This window comes from Silurus meridionalis, chromosome 18 (genome assembly GCF_014805685.1).
Source record: "Silurus meridionalis isolate SWU-2019-XX chromosome 18, ASM1480568v1, whole genome shotgun sequence".
Lineage (NCBI taxonomy): Eukaryota > Metazoa > Chordata > Actinopteri > Siluriformes > Siluridae > Silurus > Silurus meridionalis.
This window is the reverse complement of record NC_060901.1, coordinates 6,953,735-6,975,951: the sequence shown is the minus strand read 5'-3', so window position 1 is coordinate 6,975,951 and position 22,217 is coordinate 6,953,735. Positions and strand designations below refer to the sequence as shown.

The following is a 22,217-nucleotide window of genomic DNA, read 5'->3' as shown; positions in this document are numbered from 1 at the left end:
GCTCCATAGCCATAACAGTAAATTTAGGTGACGGCAGATGCAGATACTTTGATCTAAAATGAACCTTGAATACAATCCAACCACTGAGCTGACAGCTGACAGAGACAAATGGTGCAGGACTGAAGTCTCCAGCAAATGATCAGAAACAAAAAAAGTCACAATTGTGGGATGAATGAGGGATAAATGTCACTGTCGGGTGCCTTGAACCCATATCATATTCATGCGTTTTTAGTTTAAATCCTGCTTTTCAGCTTTTGTGAAATAGCAGCACATTTTAAAACGATGATGAATCACGTAAGCAGATATAAAACAACTTATTTATGACTACTCTAAATAGTACAAAGTATTATAGAGTATATGCTGGATGTGGACTGGACATGAACAAAAATACTGCTGAAAATCTACAGATGAATGAAAAAAAAAATCAAAACAGTTCACACTTTCTGACCAATCAGATGTCAATCAGATGTCGTTTTCATATCAACGCAATTTTATATATATATATATATATATATATATATATATATATATATATATATATATATATATATATATATATATATATATATATATATATATATATATATATATATATATATATATATATATATATATATATATATATATATATATATATATATATATATTAATGGGATAAAGTATGCATTGTATTGTACTGTTCTTTATCATTTCTTTTTGCTCTTTTTGATATGCAAATGACTTCATAATGTCATGACCAAGCAAGTACCCCCTCCCTTTTTCTTGGCATTAGGCTTTTTACCCCCTTGCAAACCATTTTCTTTTTTTTTTCTCTTTTTTTCAATTAGATAAAAAACAAACAAAAAATTATAATCACTTGACTAATTCTTTTTTAAATGGCTGTGATGGATCATTGTCCAGAGTGTTGGCGCTGCACATCTGGAATTATGGGATTAAGTGTCCTGGAAGATATGACGACATCCGGGTAATTTGTGTGCAATCAATGCGTGTTCTGTTTGTCCTTGGGCTGATGTTCAAGTTAATGAGGAGGAGGCATTCAGTTCGCCTTTAGGACCCGGAGGCAGACACCCGGGGAGGAGAGAGAGACAGAGAGAGAGAGAGAGAGAGAGAGAGAGACTCTCCCACACATGCACAGTGAAACTCCCAGATCCTGCCCCAGACTGAGCTCCCAGCTCCTACTACATCTACAGTAAAGTGGAGGTCCACAGTCATCCGGAGTTACACAGCGCGTGCACTTCACCCCTTCACTCTGGGAATATATTCTCTTGCATCACTTTTTATTTTATTTCCCGATGGTCCTTATCCAGTAAACTGAAACTGCACATCGGATTATTATGATTAGAATTAACGCAATCCTGTTCACATGGCTTTGGGAGTGTTTTTCGTCATAAGTGCCTCTGCGCGCGAGCATCCGCCGTCCTGAAAGCGCGTGCAAGCAGCACTACCACCTGTTGCATCTGCTTTCCAGTGGAAACTGGGGGGGAGAAAAGAAACACAAAGTAAAGGAAACTTCTCACGGATATAACATACACTATGAGTCCGTGAGCGCGCTGCTCGTCCGTCGCGCCAAGGTTTCACTTTAATCTGAGTGACAGTGCAAGAAGTTATTATTATTATTATTATTATTATTATTTTTTTATTTTTATTTCGTGCTTCTTGTACTTTTTGCCCACTTTTTGCCTGTGGATCTGTGGATCGCGCGCACGGTGGACAGCGTCCGAGCGGTAGAATGAGGACTGAGGCGCGTGCACGATGGCTCGGGAGGACTCGGTGAAGTGTTTGCGCTGTCTGCTTTACGCGATCAACTTACTCTTCTGGGTAAGAGACCCATGTCCCGGGCACTATAATAGATCCAATTCATGCAGCTTATGCAAAAAAAAAAAAAAAAAAAAAGAAAGAAGTCCGAATAGGGCAGCAGGTGGTCGAGGGGCCGCTCTCGTTACACGCCTTATGGGACGCCCAAAGGTGCAAAAATACTTCACTGTCACCGCGCACGAGCCCAACACGCTCTTGCTATGTACCATATGCACATCTGGAGGATTAAAACCCGCGTCCATTAGTCAAAAAATACCCCTGTCCTCCTGGTTTCCAAGTCGAACTGTAATATGTAAAGATCTCATCCGCAACAGAATAAGTTTGGGTTCAACTTCTTAAAAAAAAAAGAAATTCTTCTATCATTGGGATATTTGTCATGACATTTGATTTCACGTCCGAAGTTTATTTACTCCAGAAAACTGCAACTCAAAACTAATCTTTTGGCTGGCTGTGGAGTTTTACAAAAATGTAGACACATCTGTAATAAGAAAACACGTTTGTAAATAAGCAAGAACAATAATAAATTCCCTGCTGTCATCATAATGGTTTTCATGATCAACAGTGATCATCTTTCCCATGCAAAGTCAACCAGCCTGAGTGCACCATGAGTAGTGATTACACTAATCTTATTTAATCTCATTTAAACTGTGTCCTGTTTCTCATACATCATTCAACAAGTGAGATCTGCAAATAGAAACAGGGACCTGTTTTTTTTATATCAATATCATGAATGCAGCTTTATTCCCATTATTCAATGTATTATTGAGTTTTATTAACTTATTTATTTGACTTTAACATTTACAGCATTTTACAATTTACAGAAGTGCTTTGTATTATGTTTTAACCCTTTCCCATAGATTTGGGTCAAAGTTTAAAACAGACTATTATCATAAATGAGCTGATAGTAATTGAAAACCGAAGGTAACAGGATTAGCAGGTCTCAAACCAGCCAACTGAATAGCACAAAAGAGCGATTTCAGGAACAGGAAAACAAAGACATGCTTTTCTTTATTTTCTTAGTCTTTGCATGGGAAACAGTGTCATCAATGAGCACTTGCATTTTTAGGACTGTGGTGAGACCTGAGATATTTTATGGTTTAGAGACAGTGGCATTGAGTAAAAGACAGGAGGTGGAGCTGGAGGTAGCAGAGCTGAAGATGTTAAAGTTTTCGTTTAGAGTGACGACGATGGACAGGATTAGAAATGAGTTTATTAGAGGGACAGCGCATGTAGGACGTTTTGGAGACAAGGTGAGGGAGGCACGATTGAGATGATTTGGACATGTGCAGAGGACGGACATGGGGTATATCAGTAGGAGAATGCTGAGGATGGAACCACCAGGTAGGAGGAAAAGAGGAAGGCCAAGGTGGAGGTTTATAGATGTGGTGAGGGAAGACATGCAGGTAGTTGGGTTAAAAGAGGCAGATGTAGAGGACAGGGGGGGTATGGAGACGGATGATCCGCTGTGGCGACCCCTAATAGGAGAAGCCGAAAGAAGAAGAAGAAGAAGTATCTGAAGCACTTGGTTTTATCATCATTTCACATGGCTGTTATCTGTTCTATGATCCTGTTTTCCTTTTCCAATCATTGCAATAGATCTTGCAACAAAAATAGTTTTAAACATCATTTATATTTATGGCATCTGGCAGGCACTCTTACTTAAAGCAACTTATAATTTTACAGTGTGTTCATATCAATTGAGCAGTTGAGTGTTAAAGGCCATGCTCAATGGCCTGGAGTGGGAGCTTGGTGGTGTTGGGATTTGAACTTACGACCTTTCGGTCAGAAGTTCAAGGTCCCTGCAATAGCCTCTGTTTATAAAATCGATATGATATGATTCTGATTGCTTGCTTTAAAACAATGCTGATTCTTAAATATAGTCACTTGCAGACACAATATCTGTAGAAATTAAGGTGGCATTGACAACCTGACAGCCTAGACAAGTAGGCCTGTTGGTGGGAATTTCAGGAATAAACCCTTCTGCTTCTGATGTAAACTTATATGTACACTAAACATTTTCTACAGGTTATCTTATCTGCTTGTAGAGAAGCTCTGTTTCCGTGCATGTCCCTAAAATCTAAGCCTTATTGTAAAAGAAAATGACTATATGAAAGTTTATGGAAAATAAATTGTATGAATTTGTTTGCCTTAAGGTTATGAAATGATAAAAATTGCATTTAGAGCATAAATTACTGTCTCTCTCTTAACCACTAATAAAGATCAACAGTTTTGAATAGAATCAGCTTTGTTGGCCAAGGATGCCTGAGCATTCAAGGAATTAGTTTCCAGATCAGAGCAAACCAACAGGTGACATCGTTCTGTGATTTAGCTTCTCATTAGATTTTCTTTCCAGTCAGATGTTCTGTAGTATCTGTTTTTTTTGTCGAATGCTACTACTACGAAGTACTTGCTTTCAGATTAAACCATCATCTAAAAATGGGGAGGAATCACTCGATATGCCAAACACTGAAGTCCTATTTCAGTGTAAAGTATGCCTTTTCAGGGTATCAAAATATTGCACCTAAAAATCCACGCCTATTATAGATCATTGCTTTTATTTTGGTTTGGATAAATTGTTCTTCCAAAAAGGGAGAGGAACAAATTTTAAGCATGCAGTAGGGGTTTCTGTGCTGATCCATTTGGCTTTCCATACTTCTGTTTCAACAACTGCATACTGAATTAAGCCCTATTAAGCCCCAGAGCCATATCTCTATGTAGTGTGCTGCCTCGGTGACCCCCAACCAAGCTTGTGCTGCATGTTTCACATTCTGCTACACACTATTTTAGGGAATTAAATGTGATAAGTGCTGGGTGTCGTTTTCACAGCTATTAATGCCAACGGAAACTAAAGCACGCTACTCATATCTCAGGGGGTCAGACACACATGCCACGGTAGCCTTACACAAAAAGGTTTCCAACACGGTTTCGAAGGGCTCCGAATAGTGAACGCTGGAACGGATGTACATTTCTGAGTTGTGTTTGTATATATGTTTCTGTGCTGCCAGTCTAAATGCTCTTTCTGTCCACAGCTAATGGCTCTGTGTGTGCTGGGAGTGGCTGCTTGGCTTAGGGATTACCTGAACAATGTGCTCACCTTAACCGCAGACACCAGGTGAGAGTTCCTGAATGGCGAGGTGTGAATGGCTGCAGCTACAAACAAGCCGGTCATTTCAAACAGCTCACACAGTTTTTTTAGAGCATAGCCTATAAGTGAACAATCAGTTCAGTTCAATTTATCTTTATTCGTTTCCCGAAGGTAATTCGGCTGCAGCATACAAGAATATCACAAAAAAAAATTAAAACAACTTAAACACATTATACATTATGGTTATATGGTATAGTAGCTTGATCATTTTTTATAATTGAATTTGCTTCTGCGACGGCAAATCATATTTTTCATTGAAAATCATGGACTTTCAGAAAGTGACTGACTGTTTTTTTTTTTCAGAAAATACGTTTGCAGGAGGTTTGAGAATGACCCATTCAATGTTAGAATAATGGTTATGATCTTATATGCAAATTATAAGAGTTAGAAATTTTAACAAGAGTTTTATTAACCACTGATTACTGATTGCAAGAAGAGCTGTCAATAACACCTTCTGACTCATCAGGTTCAAGAATTCAAAAATAATGTGGCATAGCGTAGATATTCTCTAATATTCTGCATAATGTTTAAACTTGAGAAATTACCAAAGATTACCTAAAATAACAGTGGTAAATAGATAGATAGATAGATAGATAGATAGATAGATAGATAGATAGATAGATAGATAGATAGATAGATAGATAGATAGATAAATAAATAAATAGTGTTAGGTCAGTGGTTCAAAGACGCAACTTCAGAGGTCATGAGTTCAGTTCCCAGCTGCTACTTGTGGCCTAGAGCAAGGTCCTGAACTCTCATCTGCTCATCTGTATAAATGAGATAATAAGTCACTCTGAATAATGGCGTCTGCCAGATGCTATTAACGCAAATGAAAACCAACTAAGCTCTTTTCAGCATATGGACTTTCACTGGATTGATCCGAGTTTTGAAGAACTAAAAGTTCAAATTTGAATCGGCTGGTGAGTTGAACACCAACTTGAAGGCTCTCGCCCCTTTAAAATAGATGCTGAACAGATTCCTATGGCAATATGCTAAATTAAGAATCTGACACTTATGTTCTTCTGTCAGAGGTGTAATTTAGCACCGTGAGACACTATTTAGCCGGCACACACATCATGCAGCGGTTTCCACAAATATATACGGAAAGCCGAATGTGTTAAGACGTGATTGCAGTATGGCAAGATGAGCTTTCCAGAGCTGCAACTTCCTGACCTGCTGACTCAGTTCCATTTTGCAGCAATAAAAATCTCATCTGCCCTGAACGGATGCCACATAATGAGATAACAGCTGAGTCGAGTATTTCAGTTTTGCACTGTTGTGTACCCATTGTGGGGATGGTTGAATGCATGTGTGTGTGTGTGTGTGTGTGTGTGTGTGTGTGTGTGTGTGTGTGTGTGTGTGTGTGTGTGTGTATACGTACGTGCCAAGAGAGAAAAGTCATCCAATAGGTCAAAATGTTATGTTTTTGGTTATTAAAAGGCACACGTGTATGTGTGTAGAGGGATCACATGTGATTTACACTCTTTCAAAATGATCTCGGCTACAAATCAAGGCTTTCCCATGTCCTTTCCCGGCAATGCATCATTGAGACACAAGGACAGAAAGAGTTTGAGAGGGAGTCGGAGGTTGGAGTCTTGCATTCCTACTGAGTGCGATCATTATTTACTTGTAACTGGTGAATTAATAAAAATGCAGCCCTGTGAGACTAGAGGATGCAGTGGGCAGGATACAAGGGAAGGGGGAGCAGGATGGATTGATAAATAAACAAAATGACTGCCAATGAATGACTTCCCAGTTCCTCTCTCTCTTTTCCCCTCTGTCTCTGGGTTATAGGCTGGAAGAAGCAGCGGTCCTCACATACTCCCCTGCAGTCCACCCTGTTGTCATCGCTGTGTGCTGTTTCTTAATCATCGTGGCTATGGTGGGCTACTGTGGCACGCTGAAATGCAATCTGCTACTCCTCTCCTGGGTATGTCTCCATGTGGGGTTTTGATTGTGTGTGATTGTGCATGCGAGAGAGAGAGAGAGAGAGAGAGAGAGAGAGAGAGAGAGAGAGAAAAGCAGAGCAAGGAAGAAAGAAACAATAGGGTTTTTTTTTTCAAACTATTTAGTATGTAAGGCAAAAAAAAGGAAAAAAAAGAAGAAAATTACCAAGCACACGTGCAGATTATACAAGTGCCTACATTTCATATTTAAACAATTAAATGAACACAAAATATATGAATATTACATGCTGTGTGGCATTATTTTTCATATCACATAAACAACTTAAAAAATGTAATTAGAGTTTATCAACTTCCAGATGTTTTGAGATTTTTTTAAATGTATTTATTAATTTCAATCTACAATCTATTTTTAAGTTACCTTATGTGAAACATAATCGTTTAGTTCATCTTAATGCAGAAATACTTTTTATTTGCTTCACAGTTTCTTTTGTTAATGTTTTGTAATTTAGTTCCATGTATTCCTTATGCCTTAAACACTGCCCAGCTTTCAAAGTTGAGAAGCAACAACATGATGCCACCACCACCATGTTACATTAGAAACACTAGAAAATGTGGAGAAGTTCAAGGGGGTGAATACTTCTGAAACACTCTTGCTATTTAGGGTATAATAACCAGGTTTGGGTATTGTAGTGATTTCAAAATGAGCTACATTCTCAGCATTATTTAAATTCAGTCTCGAAAGCCCAATACATGTTACTGTTACTGTAAGTTCATACAGGTAATATCGCTTTTAGGTTATGTACTGTCATTGGTACATAATATATAATACATAATTCATAATACAGGTAGTCCCCGAGTTACAATGGTTTGACTCACGTTTTTTTATCTTACGATGATGATAACGATACGACAAAAATTTAGCAATATTTTAAGTTTTGCGCAGCAGGTGAACGTAGCAGCATGTATGGGGTATGGGCCGTTGGGACACTGCCAGGATGTACACATCTCCTGCCTTTTGAAATGCCTTATTCTCACCAGCGGTTGACAGAGTTCAGTTGTCTCGGTTTTAGGGCGTACATTTTTTCTTGTTTTTTTGGTGTTTTAAAGCCCAATTTAGCTCTTGTCAGCTACAGGTGTGCTTCTTACTGCTCATTTCATCCAGCTCTACCATCCACTTGCAAACCAGCACTCATCCACGTGCCTGCTGCCACACACATTGAAACATAATATAGTTTATACATTACGGTATTATAAATTGCTCTGTTTTGCTAGATTGTGTACTAATAATGTGTTGATTTATTTACAAATTACAGTGTCCTACCCCATACTCATCACCATTCTTTAAGACTTCTTGGCAGGTTAGGGTACGTCTCGACAAAATATTCAAGTCATCGGAATGCATCTGACAAAGTATGCCATAAAATGACATTCATATAGTCGGAGCTCTGTTAAGCTAGTTTTTATTTATTTATATTACATGACTATGGTTTGAAAATGACTGAGGTTGAAATATTTTATTCTGCATTCCCTGAACGGTTAAATTAGTTCTTTTAGCCAGCATCTACATGTGTAAAGTACAGTTTTGCAGTTGTAGTTAGACTTTCTGCAGGCAGTAGCTCATTATCTGAGGCTGCACTTCCAACCAAATAAGTCTCTTCAAGTTGTGATGCTTTGCAATTGTTAACGTTGTAAATTTCTGTACAAGCTCAGCTTTGCCCACTTTTCTAAGGCCACACCTATGGTAATGGGATGTACAGAATGCATGATGTACTAGTAGAAAGCTCTTTGTTAGTTTGTAGTGGTTCACTCCCGCCGTTTAAAATGGCCATAAAACATGTGAATAGCCAAGAGGAAGAGTTATGGCTCACGTTACAGCAATTTACAGAGAGGAGGTGCAAGCTACAGCCTCAGGGCTCAACATCAATTAAAGCGATAGACAGGTAAGGAATGCAAAATGAAACCTTGCCCACAAATTTATTCAGAGTGTTGAGGATTTGCATTCTGTGCGACGTTGGGTTGTTAAGTGATGGACTTTTAAGATTGTTATGGACCATTTGCAAAGAGAGGGAAGAAGAGGAATTACAAAAAAAGCCAATTAAAATGAAACAATCCACAAATTATGAAGGTTATAGAGCTCTTCCGCCAACATGCCATCAGACACATTAATGTGCTGATCTGGGTTTAGTTTATGTAGTGGTTTTTAGGGAATGGGGTAATGATGCCACCACAAGGCTTAAATGAGAATGCGAAACCATTTTTTTGTAAGTTACAAATAATAGGTTGCTTATATACACTTTTACAGAATTTCGATTTACAGAACTTTTTATGGGCCTTGTGTTGATTTTGGCATAGTATCGTCCTGTCCATCAAAAAAAGCCTTTAAATTCCTGGATCATCATGGTAAATGTTTTGCAATAGTCAAATCCTGAACTAAAACACAGAACCCTTCAAGTATGTAGTAGGTAAGGCATCAAATCATGCAGAGTGTAGCTTTGTTTGTAGGGCAATAATGAAAATATATTTGGAAGGACATGGGTTGAAGTTTCCTAACTACCTGGTTACCACTTTTCAGACTTTTTAGATAAAGGTAGTCGTCGACTTACGACCACGATTGGGACCGACAGACCGGTCGTAACACGATTTGGTCATAAGTAGAGTAGGCTATGTGTACAGTACTGTAAAATTATGCCCGAAGCTGGTACACACTGTCGTATGCCGCGGCTAGCGATTGTGGTCGTATAGTCGAATGGTCGTAAGTTGACGACTACCTGCATTTAACTGTCCTCGACCCCTTATTGCCCAGTTGTCCATTGCATGCTGTGTCAATTGTAGTTTTTTTTTTTTTTTGGAAACAAATTGTCAGCTGAATGATATACAATGTAGACAAATCAGTGTCCTTCAAGGCTCAGTGTTTGGGCCTTTTCAGTTTTTTTTCCTTTGTTTTGTTTTAAATGGCTTAATCTACCATGGATACAGTAGATTATGTATACCAGGAACACTCATCCTTTTCACCTTTAAAAGCCAATTTATATGTATAATTGGCAGGTATCTCATCATGGATGGCATCTCATCAGTTAAGGCCCAATACCAGCAGGATTGAGCTTCAAAGTGTTCTTGGGAATGAATACCTATGACTTGAAGCCACTCAGGAACTTTTTTGTAGGTCTTTCTGCATTGACTTCACTCTCCTCTGCACCTCAGGACTTGTAACCTCCAATTGTTCCTTGGTGTCTTTAAACACAGATTTTAGACCCTTTAGTAAAAAGTAAATAAATAAACACCCATAATGCAGTTGGATGACTTTCATGGCCAGTTCTTTAGGAAGTCTAACTGCTGGTGCCATGAATCTTTATGGTGTCTGGTTACATAAAAAAAGAATAGTTCTTAAAAGTGTTGCAGGATATTGGTAAACAAAGATTGATGATCCCTCAGTGTTATTGCACTATTTGTGACCCAACAATTCAACCAAGGCAAATCTACATAAAGTATTACTGCGTGGCCATGATTTTCAAGGTCGGCTCCTGATTTCTGGGACATCTTCCCCCACTTGCCCTGTTTTTTTCCTTTCTGGGTCTTTTCATTCATCTGTCTATTCACTGCCTCCTCTCTCTTTTTCACTCTGGCCTTTCTGGGTTTGGGTTACATCGAGCCTGTAGTATTATCTCCCACAGTTACAATAGGTAAGGCAATCCAGGCATGAAACAGGACAACTTAGAGTAAAAAGGCTTTAGTTTCTCTGAGTTTCTGTTCACCACCGGTCATTGCACAAGTAGAGAGAACAAACACATTCTCGCATTCACACAGACACCATGCACACTGTTTATATGAAATGCACATGGAATTTCGGCGATGCGGGTAGTCAGCAATCTCGTCCCCTTTTCACACACAGTTATGATCAGTACACAGTTAAAAGAGTTTTTGTATGATTTGTAACCTAATAACTGAACTGAAAGGAGTGCACCTGCCCACACACACACACACACACACACACACACACACACACACACACATTCACGGACTGTTCACGAAGCAAAGTAGACACAAAGAAAGGAGGGTCAGCATGGAAAAAGTTGGAATGGACAGGCAAATAAAATGATAGCTTGGGCTGTTATGAATTTTTTACTTTCGGGTTCATTTTTAATTTCAGCGAGGCTATGTACATTATTGTTTCGAATTTACTTCGAAAATTTGTTTATTATCCGCTTGTTTCACATGTTCTTCCTGCGTCTGTGTGGGTTTCCTTCTATAAACGTTGTCAAAAGTTAACAATGAGCAGTAGTTCAATATTTTCTGGTTGTTTATCCAATGTCGATCAAGCAAATGAAAATTCAAATGAATAGCCTGGATACAAATTCTGCTTCTTCCAGACGACCAGGCTAGTGACCAAAATTCAGTCTCAGAGTGATGAACGCTACTACTGTAGTATTTTGGCCGATAGTTGATACTTTGCCCCCACCCCCACTCCCACACCACGAATAAGACGCTTGCCAGACTCATATGCATGATCATATAGACTTTACAAAACTTTGCATTGGGCAGCAAATTAGTTTTTAACACTTCACTTATTCTACCAGGAGTAAATTATTTAGGTCACGTGACTTCTTCTTATATTTCCTCGCATATTGTCATGCTGCGACTGTTATATCTTTATGATAGATGCTTACATTTGTACCAATAACAATGGCCTTCAACATTGTTTTTGTTCGGCATGTACTGATATGCAATGCAATGGTCTCATTGTTGTCTTGCAGGTCTATATATGCCATGTCTTTGTCATTAAACCGTGTATATCTTTTATACACGTCCTGGTGCTGATAATCTTGGCTTCGTATTGGAGAAATTGTACAAGAAGGAGTGGGATGAGGCTCTTGATAATAAATTTCAGATTGGTACAACCTTGATTAATGACTAATATGTTATTAAGAAAAACCTACCGGCTATGGAGGCACATCTCATACGTTTGTGTCTGCTGTGTGTGTGAGAGGGAGATATTGAATGATAGAGATAGAAGATCAGAAGGTTAAAAGTTCACACAAGCTAGATTTAGAGTAGTGAGATGTTTAGATGAAGGCGTAAAATACATGTCAAAATTTGGTGGTCAGTGTTTCATACCTTTGAGTGCATTTGTGTGTCGAGAGTGTGTGTGTGTGTTAGAGTGTGTAAGACGAATAGCAAATGGATCATAGCGCTACATCGAACATCTGTTTAAGAGAAATATTTGGAGTTTCCAAATAAACACTGTCAGCCCGGCCCGCGCCACTCGCTCGCTGCCAAATCCTGCTCCTGACACAAACATTCATCTTAATAAGGCCCCACAGTACGTTTGCTTGACAGTTGAAGTGTTAAGTCAGATACGCAAGCCAAATGGACGTGCAACAGAGTGTGTGAAGTGTGTGTGAATGTAGAAAGTTTTCCCTGCTATCTCGGACTGAAAGCGCAGGTGTGTCCTCAGCGGAGTGAACCATCAGTCAGTTACTGAGATGACATGAGATAATAAGAGTATGCAGGGATATCTCTATCTCTTACACAGCTCATCCTTCTCCATCATCCAAAACTGTTTCCTCCATCTTGTTCTTAAAGAAATACTCCAGAGCATTTAAACCAGATCATCTGTAGTGTATGTATAATTATCATGGTCCAGATTTTCAGCATGATTTCCAGTACAATAACAGAAAAAACATGGTGATTATTAAAATCATGCTTATAATATACATTTCTAGGGATAGGGATTATTATATTATACATAAATACATCTGAGAATTCTCACCCTTGAAGTTATCAATGTAACGAGTTATCAATGAACCCGACCAGGCATAAAATTGTGCATCAAGTGTATTGTATGGTGAAGCCAAAGACAAAAGTAAATGACAAATAATAAATATGTGTGTGTTGTGTACAGTATTTTGGCAGTCTGCTGGTGATCTTCTGTGTGGAGTTGGCCAGTGGCGTGTGGACATATGAGGAGGTGAGTAATTCCATAAATAATAAACTGTATTACTTCTAACATTTCTCTCTTTCTCTTTTTTATTCTCTCTCATACATTTACATTTATGGCATTTGGCAGACACCTTTATCCAGAGCGATTGACCGTTATCTCAGTTATACAGATGAGCAATTAAGGTTTAAGGACTCTTGCTCAAGGACCCTGGAGTTGCAGCTTGGTGATACTGGGATTTAAATTCATGACCTTCTGTTCAGAGGTCCAACATCTTCTCCATTAAGCTACCACCTCCTTTACACCCTGTCACATACACAGAGAAAAATAAGAAACCTATTTACTCTGCTCAATGCACTTGATCTGGTGGCTTCACCACATGAAATGACATTTTGGAGGTTATACTTTGGAATTGGACTCAAAGATCTAAGACTTTTTCTATGTACACAAAAGGCCTGTTTCTCTCAAATATTGTTCACAAATCTGTCTAAATCTGTTAGTGAGCACTTCTCCTTTGTCGAGATAATCCATCCACCTCACAAGTGTGGCTTATCAAGATGCTGAGTAGACAGCATGATTATTGCACAGGTGTGCTGGCAGCCACAATAAAAGGCCACTCTAAAATGTGCAGTTTTACTGTATTGGGAGGTCCCGGTCCAAAGGGGTTAGTATCTAGTGTGACCACCATTTGCCTCACGCAGTGCAACACATCTCCTTCGCATAGAGTTGATCAGGTTGTTGATTGTGGCCTGTGGAATGTTGGTCCACTCCTCTTCAATGGCTTCTGACAGTTTGAACTGAAATTCTTTGGTTATGCTAACCGAATGTTGCAGCAGTCCGGGTGGCTGGTCTCAGACAATCTTGGAGGTAAAGATGCTGGATGTGGAGGTCCTGAGCTGGTGTGGTTACACATGGTCTGTGGTTGTGAGGTAAATATTTGTATTTATCCCTGATGAGCAGCCATGGCGTTTGTGGCAAGGAAAAACTCCCTTGGATGTTATGAGGAAGAAACCCTGAGAGGAACCAATCAGCATGCCAATTGTAGACTCCCTCAAAACATCTGTGGCATTGTGCTGTGTGATAAAACTGCACAATGCTGGTAGCATCTGCTACTGTTAGATTGAGTGGATCAGAGATAAGCCTAACCTCTAGGGCCATACACACACACACACACACACACACACACACTCATAGACCCACACACACTCATAGACCCACACACATCCTACAAGCAGGATCTTATCAGCAAACGTAAGACCCTTTAATGGTTCTGATATATCTGCCATAGCACAGGTGTGACCGAAACTGACCTGTGTGTGTGTGTGTGTGTGTGTGTGTGTGTGTGGCCACTTGCTAAAACCCTACGCCTCTGCACCTGGCCCTGCAACATTATCCCTGTTGTCCCTCCTGTCCCTTTTCTCAACTTCGCCATGTGGCGGTTAGTAAATCCCCCTTCGCTGCATTTTGCCTATTTTCTCTATCAGACTTCACTTTCTGACACACACCTGCCCCAGGTGCATTGTGGGTACACTGCCAGACAGTGTGAAAAAAGCAAAACCAGGTTTTAGCATGTGAAAGGTGCCTGAAGCAGCATGTCTCGCTCCAGCGGTCTGCCAGGATAAGGTGTTTAAGTGTGGGATGTTTTACAGCAGTGCTGCTCCATAAAGTGCTCATGAGAGAGACATTCATCTGCGAAATATGGAGCGCACTGATGTTTCAACCGCCTCATGTGAATTAATATCATGCCATAAACTTGAGGAATTAGTGGAAATTATGCTGGACCCCGCTGGTATATATCACACTGCAGGGCAAATAAATGTCTGTCCAAGAGTGACAATTCTAACTGCTCTCCCAAGCCTACTTTTACATAACCAGTAATATTTTCAAAATCCTTTTTAGAAATACTACAAATACTAGAAATTATAATTTTTTTATTTTGAAAACTGACATCTATCCACAGCATCTGTAGCAGATGTGTGCTTAGTATAGACAAGAATTTCAACCCATTTATCAATACAGAAAATGTCTTTATTCCGAACTCATTAATAAATACATTTCTTTCGGGATAGACAGTCAATAAACGTGTATGGAAAGTGCTTTATGTTGTGGATTGCATGATCAGTGTGATAAAAAACAACAGCACTGACCAATGAGAGCCAGAACGGTTGAAGTGGTGTAGTCTATAAAAAACAAAGGAGAGAGGCGTAAAATACTTAGTTCTTAAGTTTTAGTAGAAGTAGTAGTAGCAACATCAGAAATAGTAGTAGTAGTAAAAATAGTAGAAGTAGGAATAATAGAAGTTTTAGTAGCAGCAGTGGTAATGGTAGTAGTCCTATTAGAATTAGAAGGAGAAGTAAAAGGTAGTAGTAGTGGTAGTAAAAGTACTCGTAGTAATAGTAATAGTAGAAAGTAGTAGAAAGAGGACTAGTAATAGCAGTAGAAGTGGTAGAAGTAAAGACAGTAGTGGTAGTAATAGGAGAAATAGCAGTAATAGTGAATGTAGTAGTGGTGGTAGTACTAGTACTAGTAGAGCAGTGCTGCAAGTAGTCATAGAAAAAAAGCAACATACACAGTAGTAGTAATAGTAGTAAAGTTAGTAGTAAAAGTATTATAAAGCAGTAGTTGTAGTAGTAGAAGAAGAAATAGCAGTACGATTTGTATTAGTAGCAGTAGAACTAGTAATAGGTATAGGAGGAGTACATGTACTATATGTAATACACAGTTTGGAGTTTTTATTTTATAGGACATTATTATTTGCTTTTACACAACAGGTTATATTAGGAGATCATGTTAGATTCATATATACATGTCTGTTTCTTAGTTTTAGCATCAGTTACCACACATACCTTCACCTAAAAGCACAAGTAATTGCAATTTGTAACAGTGATGAATGCAGGTTTCTGATGTTGTTCATTCTCTATATCTGTGTGTGTTTGTGTGTATTTAGCCATCGGTGCAGAGGTCCGATATGATCAGCCTGAAGTCGCGTATGCCCAACTACGGCCTGCAGCGCTACCAGTGGCTGACACACGCCTGGAACTCATTTCAGACTGAGGTGAGGATGCATTCATTTTGAGATTCCTCTGTTAAAACACGACAAGACGTGCTGTTTAGTGGAAAATAATCAAGGATATGGTGGTGTAAAAATGTGTTCCTGGTACTATATGGTATGTTTTTATGTCTAGTCATATTTTAATGTGGATATTTTTAGATTCTGTTATCATTATATTATAGCAGCTATAAACAGTCATTACAAATACTGGTGTAAATAAACAACAAGCAAATAAAAATTGGTTGTACACCCCCCCCCCCCCACACACACACACACACACACACACACACACACACACATACACACATACACAAATGAAAAAATATAGAAAACGGTGAAATAGGATCAAACTACATCGATTTTTCATCTTTCTTTTCGTAGTCTTAGATTTCTTTTCTTGCCGTTTTTATTTTCATGCTTTTCATTTCTTTTATTACCATTGCAGCATTTTTTCCTCTAGACAGAATGAATGTTTAACTCCATCATGAATCTGTCCTGCGTTTCAGTTCAAATGCTGCGGCGTGATCTATTTCACCGATTGGCTCGAGATGACGGAGATGGAGTGGCCACCCGACTCCTGCTGCTCCAATCAGTACGCAGGCTGCGCTCGCCACGCCCACTACAGTGACCTGAGCGACCTCTACCAGGAGGTAAGACTGGGTGGAGGCCAGCGGTTGTTTGGAGGAACGATTGACTGAAATGGGCTGAACCGTAGCCTGGGGTAATTAGAGAACGCTCAATAGCCTGGGGCTCTGAAAGCTCTTTTTTGAAGACGAGCCTCAGCCGCTGAACTCTTTTGTCGAAGGTGATTGTAATGCAGGAGGACTCCATAATGAGAGATAAAAGGGTCTCGACAGATAAGAGGGTCGAATGAGAAGAGGCTAAGAAATGACTCTCCAAATGTGTGTGTGTGTGTGTGTGTGTGTGTGTGTGTGTGTGTGTGTGTGTGTGTGTGTGTAAAGAGGGTGAAGACATCAATTTTGCTTCTTGATTCTACTTGGATAAGAAGCTGAAGTTGAGCAAACATACAAACGCACACACACACACACACACACACACACTCACACACACACACACACACACACACACCCTTAGTAAATCTAGAGTGCTCACTAGACAGCTTGAGAAGTCTTTCTTATCAGGTTCAAGATCAGTTTTCAAATATTTTTCATGCTCAGAAACTCTACATTCAGGGCGTGTTCAACATTTCGAGCTTAATGTTTGTTTATTTTTAGTTTTTTCATAAAAAGATGACCTTATGTGTTGGAAGAATTAGATTAAGAGATATTAGGTGAAAGCTGAAATTTAACTTTATTACCGATTGAAGAAGGCTGTCTAAAGTTTATTATATCTAATAAATGTCTGGTGTGCTGATCAAACTCACAGTACAGTGCATAAATCTGGAAAAATTGGATTTAAAAGCAAGGATGGAGAACATAAAGGGGAATTTGACTGATATTAATGCATCATTTTTTATTTTCTTATGATCCAGGGTGGATTGACTGGCTTTTTCGTCACTCCATAGACTTGGATCCTGAATCCATCCTGAATGAACTGTTTATATATTCACTTTTCACTCATAATTTTATTGACATTTTGCAGTGCACACACAGACAATAAAATGCAAGAGCCATAAAACATAAAACAATCCACAAACAAATAAAAAAGAAAGCAGTGTATATGATGAGTCTAATAAAAAAAAAAAATCTATATATGCAGTTAAACAGTTGTTCAATAATGTGGTAAATGGTGCGAAAAACAAAAAACACCCTGTGAGTGACTGTTAAGTGAATTTTTTTATAGTAATTAATAAACAAAGCTGGTGCAAGTACAGAAACATTGCAGTTTTAGCCTTTTTGGCACCGTAGATTCCTATTTCTTCCCCCAATAACTCCGCCCTCCTGCCACAATGCTCCACCCCCACACATACAAATCGTTCGCAACCTTGAATTATGTAAACATATATTGTAAATTAAGACAAAATAACGTGACTCCCGATCCTGCTCCACCTGACATGCTTACACACACACACTGCTTTGCCGAGGAGTCCCAAAAACCTGGACACGGGTACTTATGGACGTCTGACACCTGTGCTAATGGACAGTTTGAAATGAAGATTACTGGGAGCAGCTCTGATTGTAAAGTCTAATAGCAGCAGGGAGAAAAGACCGTCTGTATCCTTCAGACACTTAGGGTATACAGTCTGTCACTGAAGGAGCTGCTCTGAGATTAAACTGTTTCATATAGGGGGTGAAGGTCCTTCTCCAGCAGTGGTGATAGTTTAGCTACCATCCTCCTTCCTCCCACCTCCTGTACAGTGTCCAGGGGAATCCCCAGGACTGAGCTGGACTTCCTAATCAGCTTGTCCAGTCTTTTCCTTTTTGCAGTAGAGATGCTGCTGCACCAGCAGACCACACCATAGAAGATGGCTGAGGCCACCCAGAGTCAAAAAAGGTCTTCAGGAGCTTTCTTTGCACTACAAAAGACTTTAGTCTCCTCAGCAGAAAGAGTCTGCTCTGTCCTTTCTTATAAATTGCGACTTAGTTGATTGAGGTGCTGTGGCTCGGGGAAAACGTGGTTTATGTTTCTGACAGGGGGAAAATGGCCTTGTTGTTGAAGGAAAAAATATTAGTAGACATAAATTTGAAATAACCTTAAAACGTGTGAGCTCAACCTTGTGTCCTGACAGGATTGCAACAGTCATATTGGTCAACACACAATTTGATTTAAAAAAGATATAAAGTTTTAAATTGAAATAAACATTTTTGCCATTTTGATCAGTATCATCAATAGGAAGTTAGCTCTGTGATAATTTGTAGGTCTCAGTGGGGTTTTGGTGATTATAAAGTTTCCAAAGAACCACTGAGGAACTCTTATTCCTGAGTAAACTTTTTTATTTCAAATGAGCTACCAGGTGCAGGACTGTTACCACTAACAAGCTAGCACACTTTACAAAAATGTCAAGGTTTATTTTGTCTTCGGCTGGCAGCAGTCGAGCTTATACAGAATTCTGTCAGGCTTTAGGTGTGTTCAGATTCAGGACGGTGCTCTGAGGTCGGTCAGGATGGCCTCAGACAAAGTGTACTTAGGTTGCGGTAAGGTCACATTCGAAACTCCCCTTCCTTATTACGCCCTAGCATACACACACGCACACACACACACACACACACACGTACACACATGCAGACATTTTTTTCTTTAGGAAGCACATTTAATCTTTCAGGAAAAATACAAAAAATTTTAACATTTATATAAACTGTCAGCTCCAAAAGTATTGGAACAACATGCAATCAGTCGTCTTTTTCAGCTTGAATATATTATAAGCAACATATATATTTAAAAAAAATTTTTTACGATATAATTACAAAACCGAACTGATTTTGCGTCTACGTTTTGCCACTCTTTCTTTTGTATGAAGTGTTAAATGTTTCATTTAATTTTTAAAGAAATTATTAAGTACTTAAGAAATAAAAATCTAATTCTTTACGGGTGTCAAATATTATACCACATTATTATTATTGTTATTAAAATATTAACATTTCTTTACTTTCAATATTTTAAATATTCTAACAATGTTTCAATAATTGTGAGAGAAAACACAAAACTTTTCAAACTTTTTTTTTTGCATGTGAACCATTTTCTTAGGGGTGCCAAAATTTTCACATCACAAATCGATAAAAGTATCAATAATTTTTAAAATCTAACAAAAACTTTTGACAAAATGTACGTTAATATATTACATAATAATAATAATAATTATTATTATTATTATCATTAATATAATTATCATTTATAATAGTTATTTAATACACTCATATTGCCTTAAATCATGAAAGGGTGCCAAGTGTTCTGTAATTCACAGCTGATGCTTGGCATTTGAGAGTTGAATGACTGGTTAATAAAATCGTTCAAGTGCAGATTTTACCCTCCTTCCTTTCTCTTGACTGATCTTTATCTCTCCCTCTCCTCCTCTGCTGTGAGGAGGTGTGTCAGGCATAAAGCACAAATCTCTCACTGGCAGGAAATAATGTACGTACCTTTACACATTGCTCCATCTGCATAGGAAATATCACTCACACACAGCCCCGCACACACACACACACACACACACACACACACACACACACACACACACACACCCACCGGATGAGTGTTGCGTTTCTCACATATTACTGTGGCAGCTGCTGTGCTGACAGGCATTAGAAATGTGTGCTGTTTCTGGACAGAGCAGCACAACACAACCGAACAAGGGCAGAACTTTTTTTTTTGTCACAGCACTCCTAAATGTTTTGTAAAATTATTTATGAGTTTTTTAAGAAATAATTATAGACGCTTGAACATGCCACAGAATTTTTTTATTATTATTATTATTAATCACTGTATCACAGTTGAATTAAATCTTTTAATTTTTGTTATCATTTTTCTGGCCCAGAAATAGGCTCCACCCCTAAACAGCTGGAACAGCTCATTAACTGCATTGCTTTATCCTAAAGTATGCTGTGTGGGATTATGAATCTTGAGTTAGTCACGTGACTTCTGCCTACTTTAACAAAAAAAAGAGGCGATAAGTGGCGGAGGAGGAAAAACTCGTTTTTTACTATCACTCCTGTACACTACGTATCCCTAAACGTATAAGTTATAAAAGTTATAATTTGAATAATTATGTATGACCCCCAGAAATTCAGGGATTCAGAAACACAGAAAAAAGTAGCCTTATAAACATGTTCAAATGTAATGAATTACTTTTTAAAAACAATGATCTTCATTAAAGCGAGTATTTATTAATAATAAGTCATTTATTTAGTTACCTTCTCAGTGAGCATTTTAAAAAGCAGTGTCACTATAAAATTTCCATTTTTGTTCAATTTCCAGGGCTGCGGTCCAAAAATATACAGTTTCATTCGAGGCACAAAGCAGCTGCAGGTCCTACGCTTCCTGGGCGTGTCTATAGGAGTGGCGCAGATCCTGGCCATGACCCTGACCCTCACGCTGCTCTGGGCGCTCTACTATGACCACAAACCTCCTGATCCTGCTCCACCTGACACCCTTACACACACACACTGCCTTGCCGAGGAGTCCCAAAAACCTGGACACGGGTGCTTACGGACGTCTGACACCTGTGCTAATGGACACAGCCAGTTTGAAATGGAGCAGCTCTGCTAGCAAAAAATTTACGCCATGAATGAATTGCTTGGTTACGTTACATCTTTGTTGTTTGTTTTTTTACATATATGAAAAACCTATGGAGACTGGAACTGCATCTACAAAGGGGATAATGTAGCAGCACCATAAACACAGCTATATATTAGGATGCTGTAAAACACTCAGAACATACCACTAAAAGCTTTAAGTGATGAGAACATTGTGGAAGTCCACCTAAGAAGCTATCTAGCCTTTTCCGTCTATAACCACTAGAGAACTGAAGGAGAGCTACAAGTTTTAATTATGGTTGTTCATATTTCGTACCTGGACTTCAGGATTTAAAGGGCTGTCCTTACTAGACATGCACATAAACTTGGGTCTTAACTGTTTTTATAACGGTGCCTTTATGAATTTCTCTGCTATGCTAAGCTTTATTATTTGGATGTTCTAAATATATGTCTTAATTTACTAGCATTATGTAAAGTATTGAACAGTTCTAGTCTAGTAGACAATAAAATGTTGCAGAACGGCTTTGCTATGGGAAAAGTTTGAAACAGAAGCCGTGTTTTTTAATGATGTAGCATGTACACTGAAGCGTGTGTGTGAATTATAGTTCATTTACAAGAATCCTTTTTTCATTTTATTTTGTGTGTTTTCTGAAACTTCGCTGAAATGTAGACTGTCCATAATTGCAGTTTTCCACTGCCAACACCTTTGCAAAACATCAGCATAACATTTTCCACTACAAATACCACCACAGAACTTCAGGATAATGGTTTCCACTACAAATACTATTAACAAAAGGGTATTCACTGCAAATACCATGGTAAAAAAATCTGCATAATGGTTTCCCCTAAACCCTCCTAAGTTTTGCTTTTGGAGTCAAAGCATTCCATTATCGGGTTCTTCCATTCGGCCTTGCCCTGTCACCTGCACCTCCATGAAGTATCTCGATGCGGATCTGACTTCCCTGAGACTTCAGGGCATCTGTATCCACAATTATATAGACGATTGGTTGATATTAGCTCAATCAGAGCACTTAGCAGTCCGGCATTGAGATGTTGTTCTTGCTCACAAAAAGGAACTGGGGTTTCGGCTAAATACCGGCGCGCCAGATCCTCCTGTCGAGACAGGGTCTAAGCCCGGGGAGTGGTGCCAAAAGCAAAAGCCCCAATTTTGACTAATTACTTAGAGCATGGACAATGCGGTCGTGTTCCCAAA

At 38.9% G+C, this 22,217-nt stretch overlaps 1 protein-coding gene across 2 annotated transcripts; it reads left to right on the top strand.

The window, feature by feature from the left end:
- Positions 1-1,148: 1,148 nt before the first annotated feature.
- Positions 1,149-21,623, top strand: tspan12 (tetraspanin 12). Of its 2 annotated transcripts, XM_046874300.1 has the most exons (8): positions 1,149-1,571; positions 1,715-1,818; positions 4,845-4,927; positions 6,755-6,890; positions 12,767-12,832; positions 15,750-15,857; positions 16,361-16,504; positions 20,727-21,623. In XM_046874300.1, exons 2-8 carry the CDS (start codon positions 1,753-1,755, stop codon positions 21,015-21,017), a joined length of 894 nt encoding a protein of 297 aa, XP_046730256.1. In that variant the 5' UTR covers positions 1,149-1,571; positions 1,715-1,752; the 3' UTR covers positions 21,018-21,623. The 2 variants fall into 2 exon arrangements, with proteins under 2 accessions (XP_046730256.1, XP_046730254.1); XM_046874298.1 differs by having other exon boundaries at positions 1,149-1,818.
- Positions 21,624-22,217: the final 594 nt, after the last annotated feature.

Coding starts and splice junctions, on each gene's coding strand:
- tspan12 (XM_046874300.1), top strand. CDS start 1,753: ATGGCTCGGGAGGACTCGGTGAAGTGTTTGCGCTGTCTGCTTTACGCG. Junction 1,819..4,844: donor CGATCAACTTACTCTTCTGG/GTAAGAGACCCA, acceptor TTCTGTCCACAG/CTAATGGCTCTGTGTGTGCT. Junction 16,505..20,726: donor TGAGCGACCTCTACCAGGAG/GTAAGACTGGGT, acceptor TTCAATTTCCAG/GGCTGCGGTCCAAAAATATA.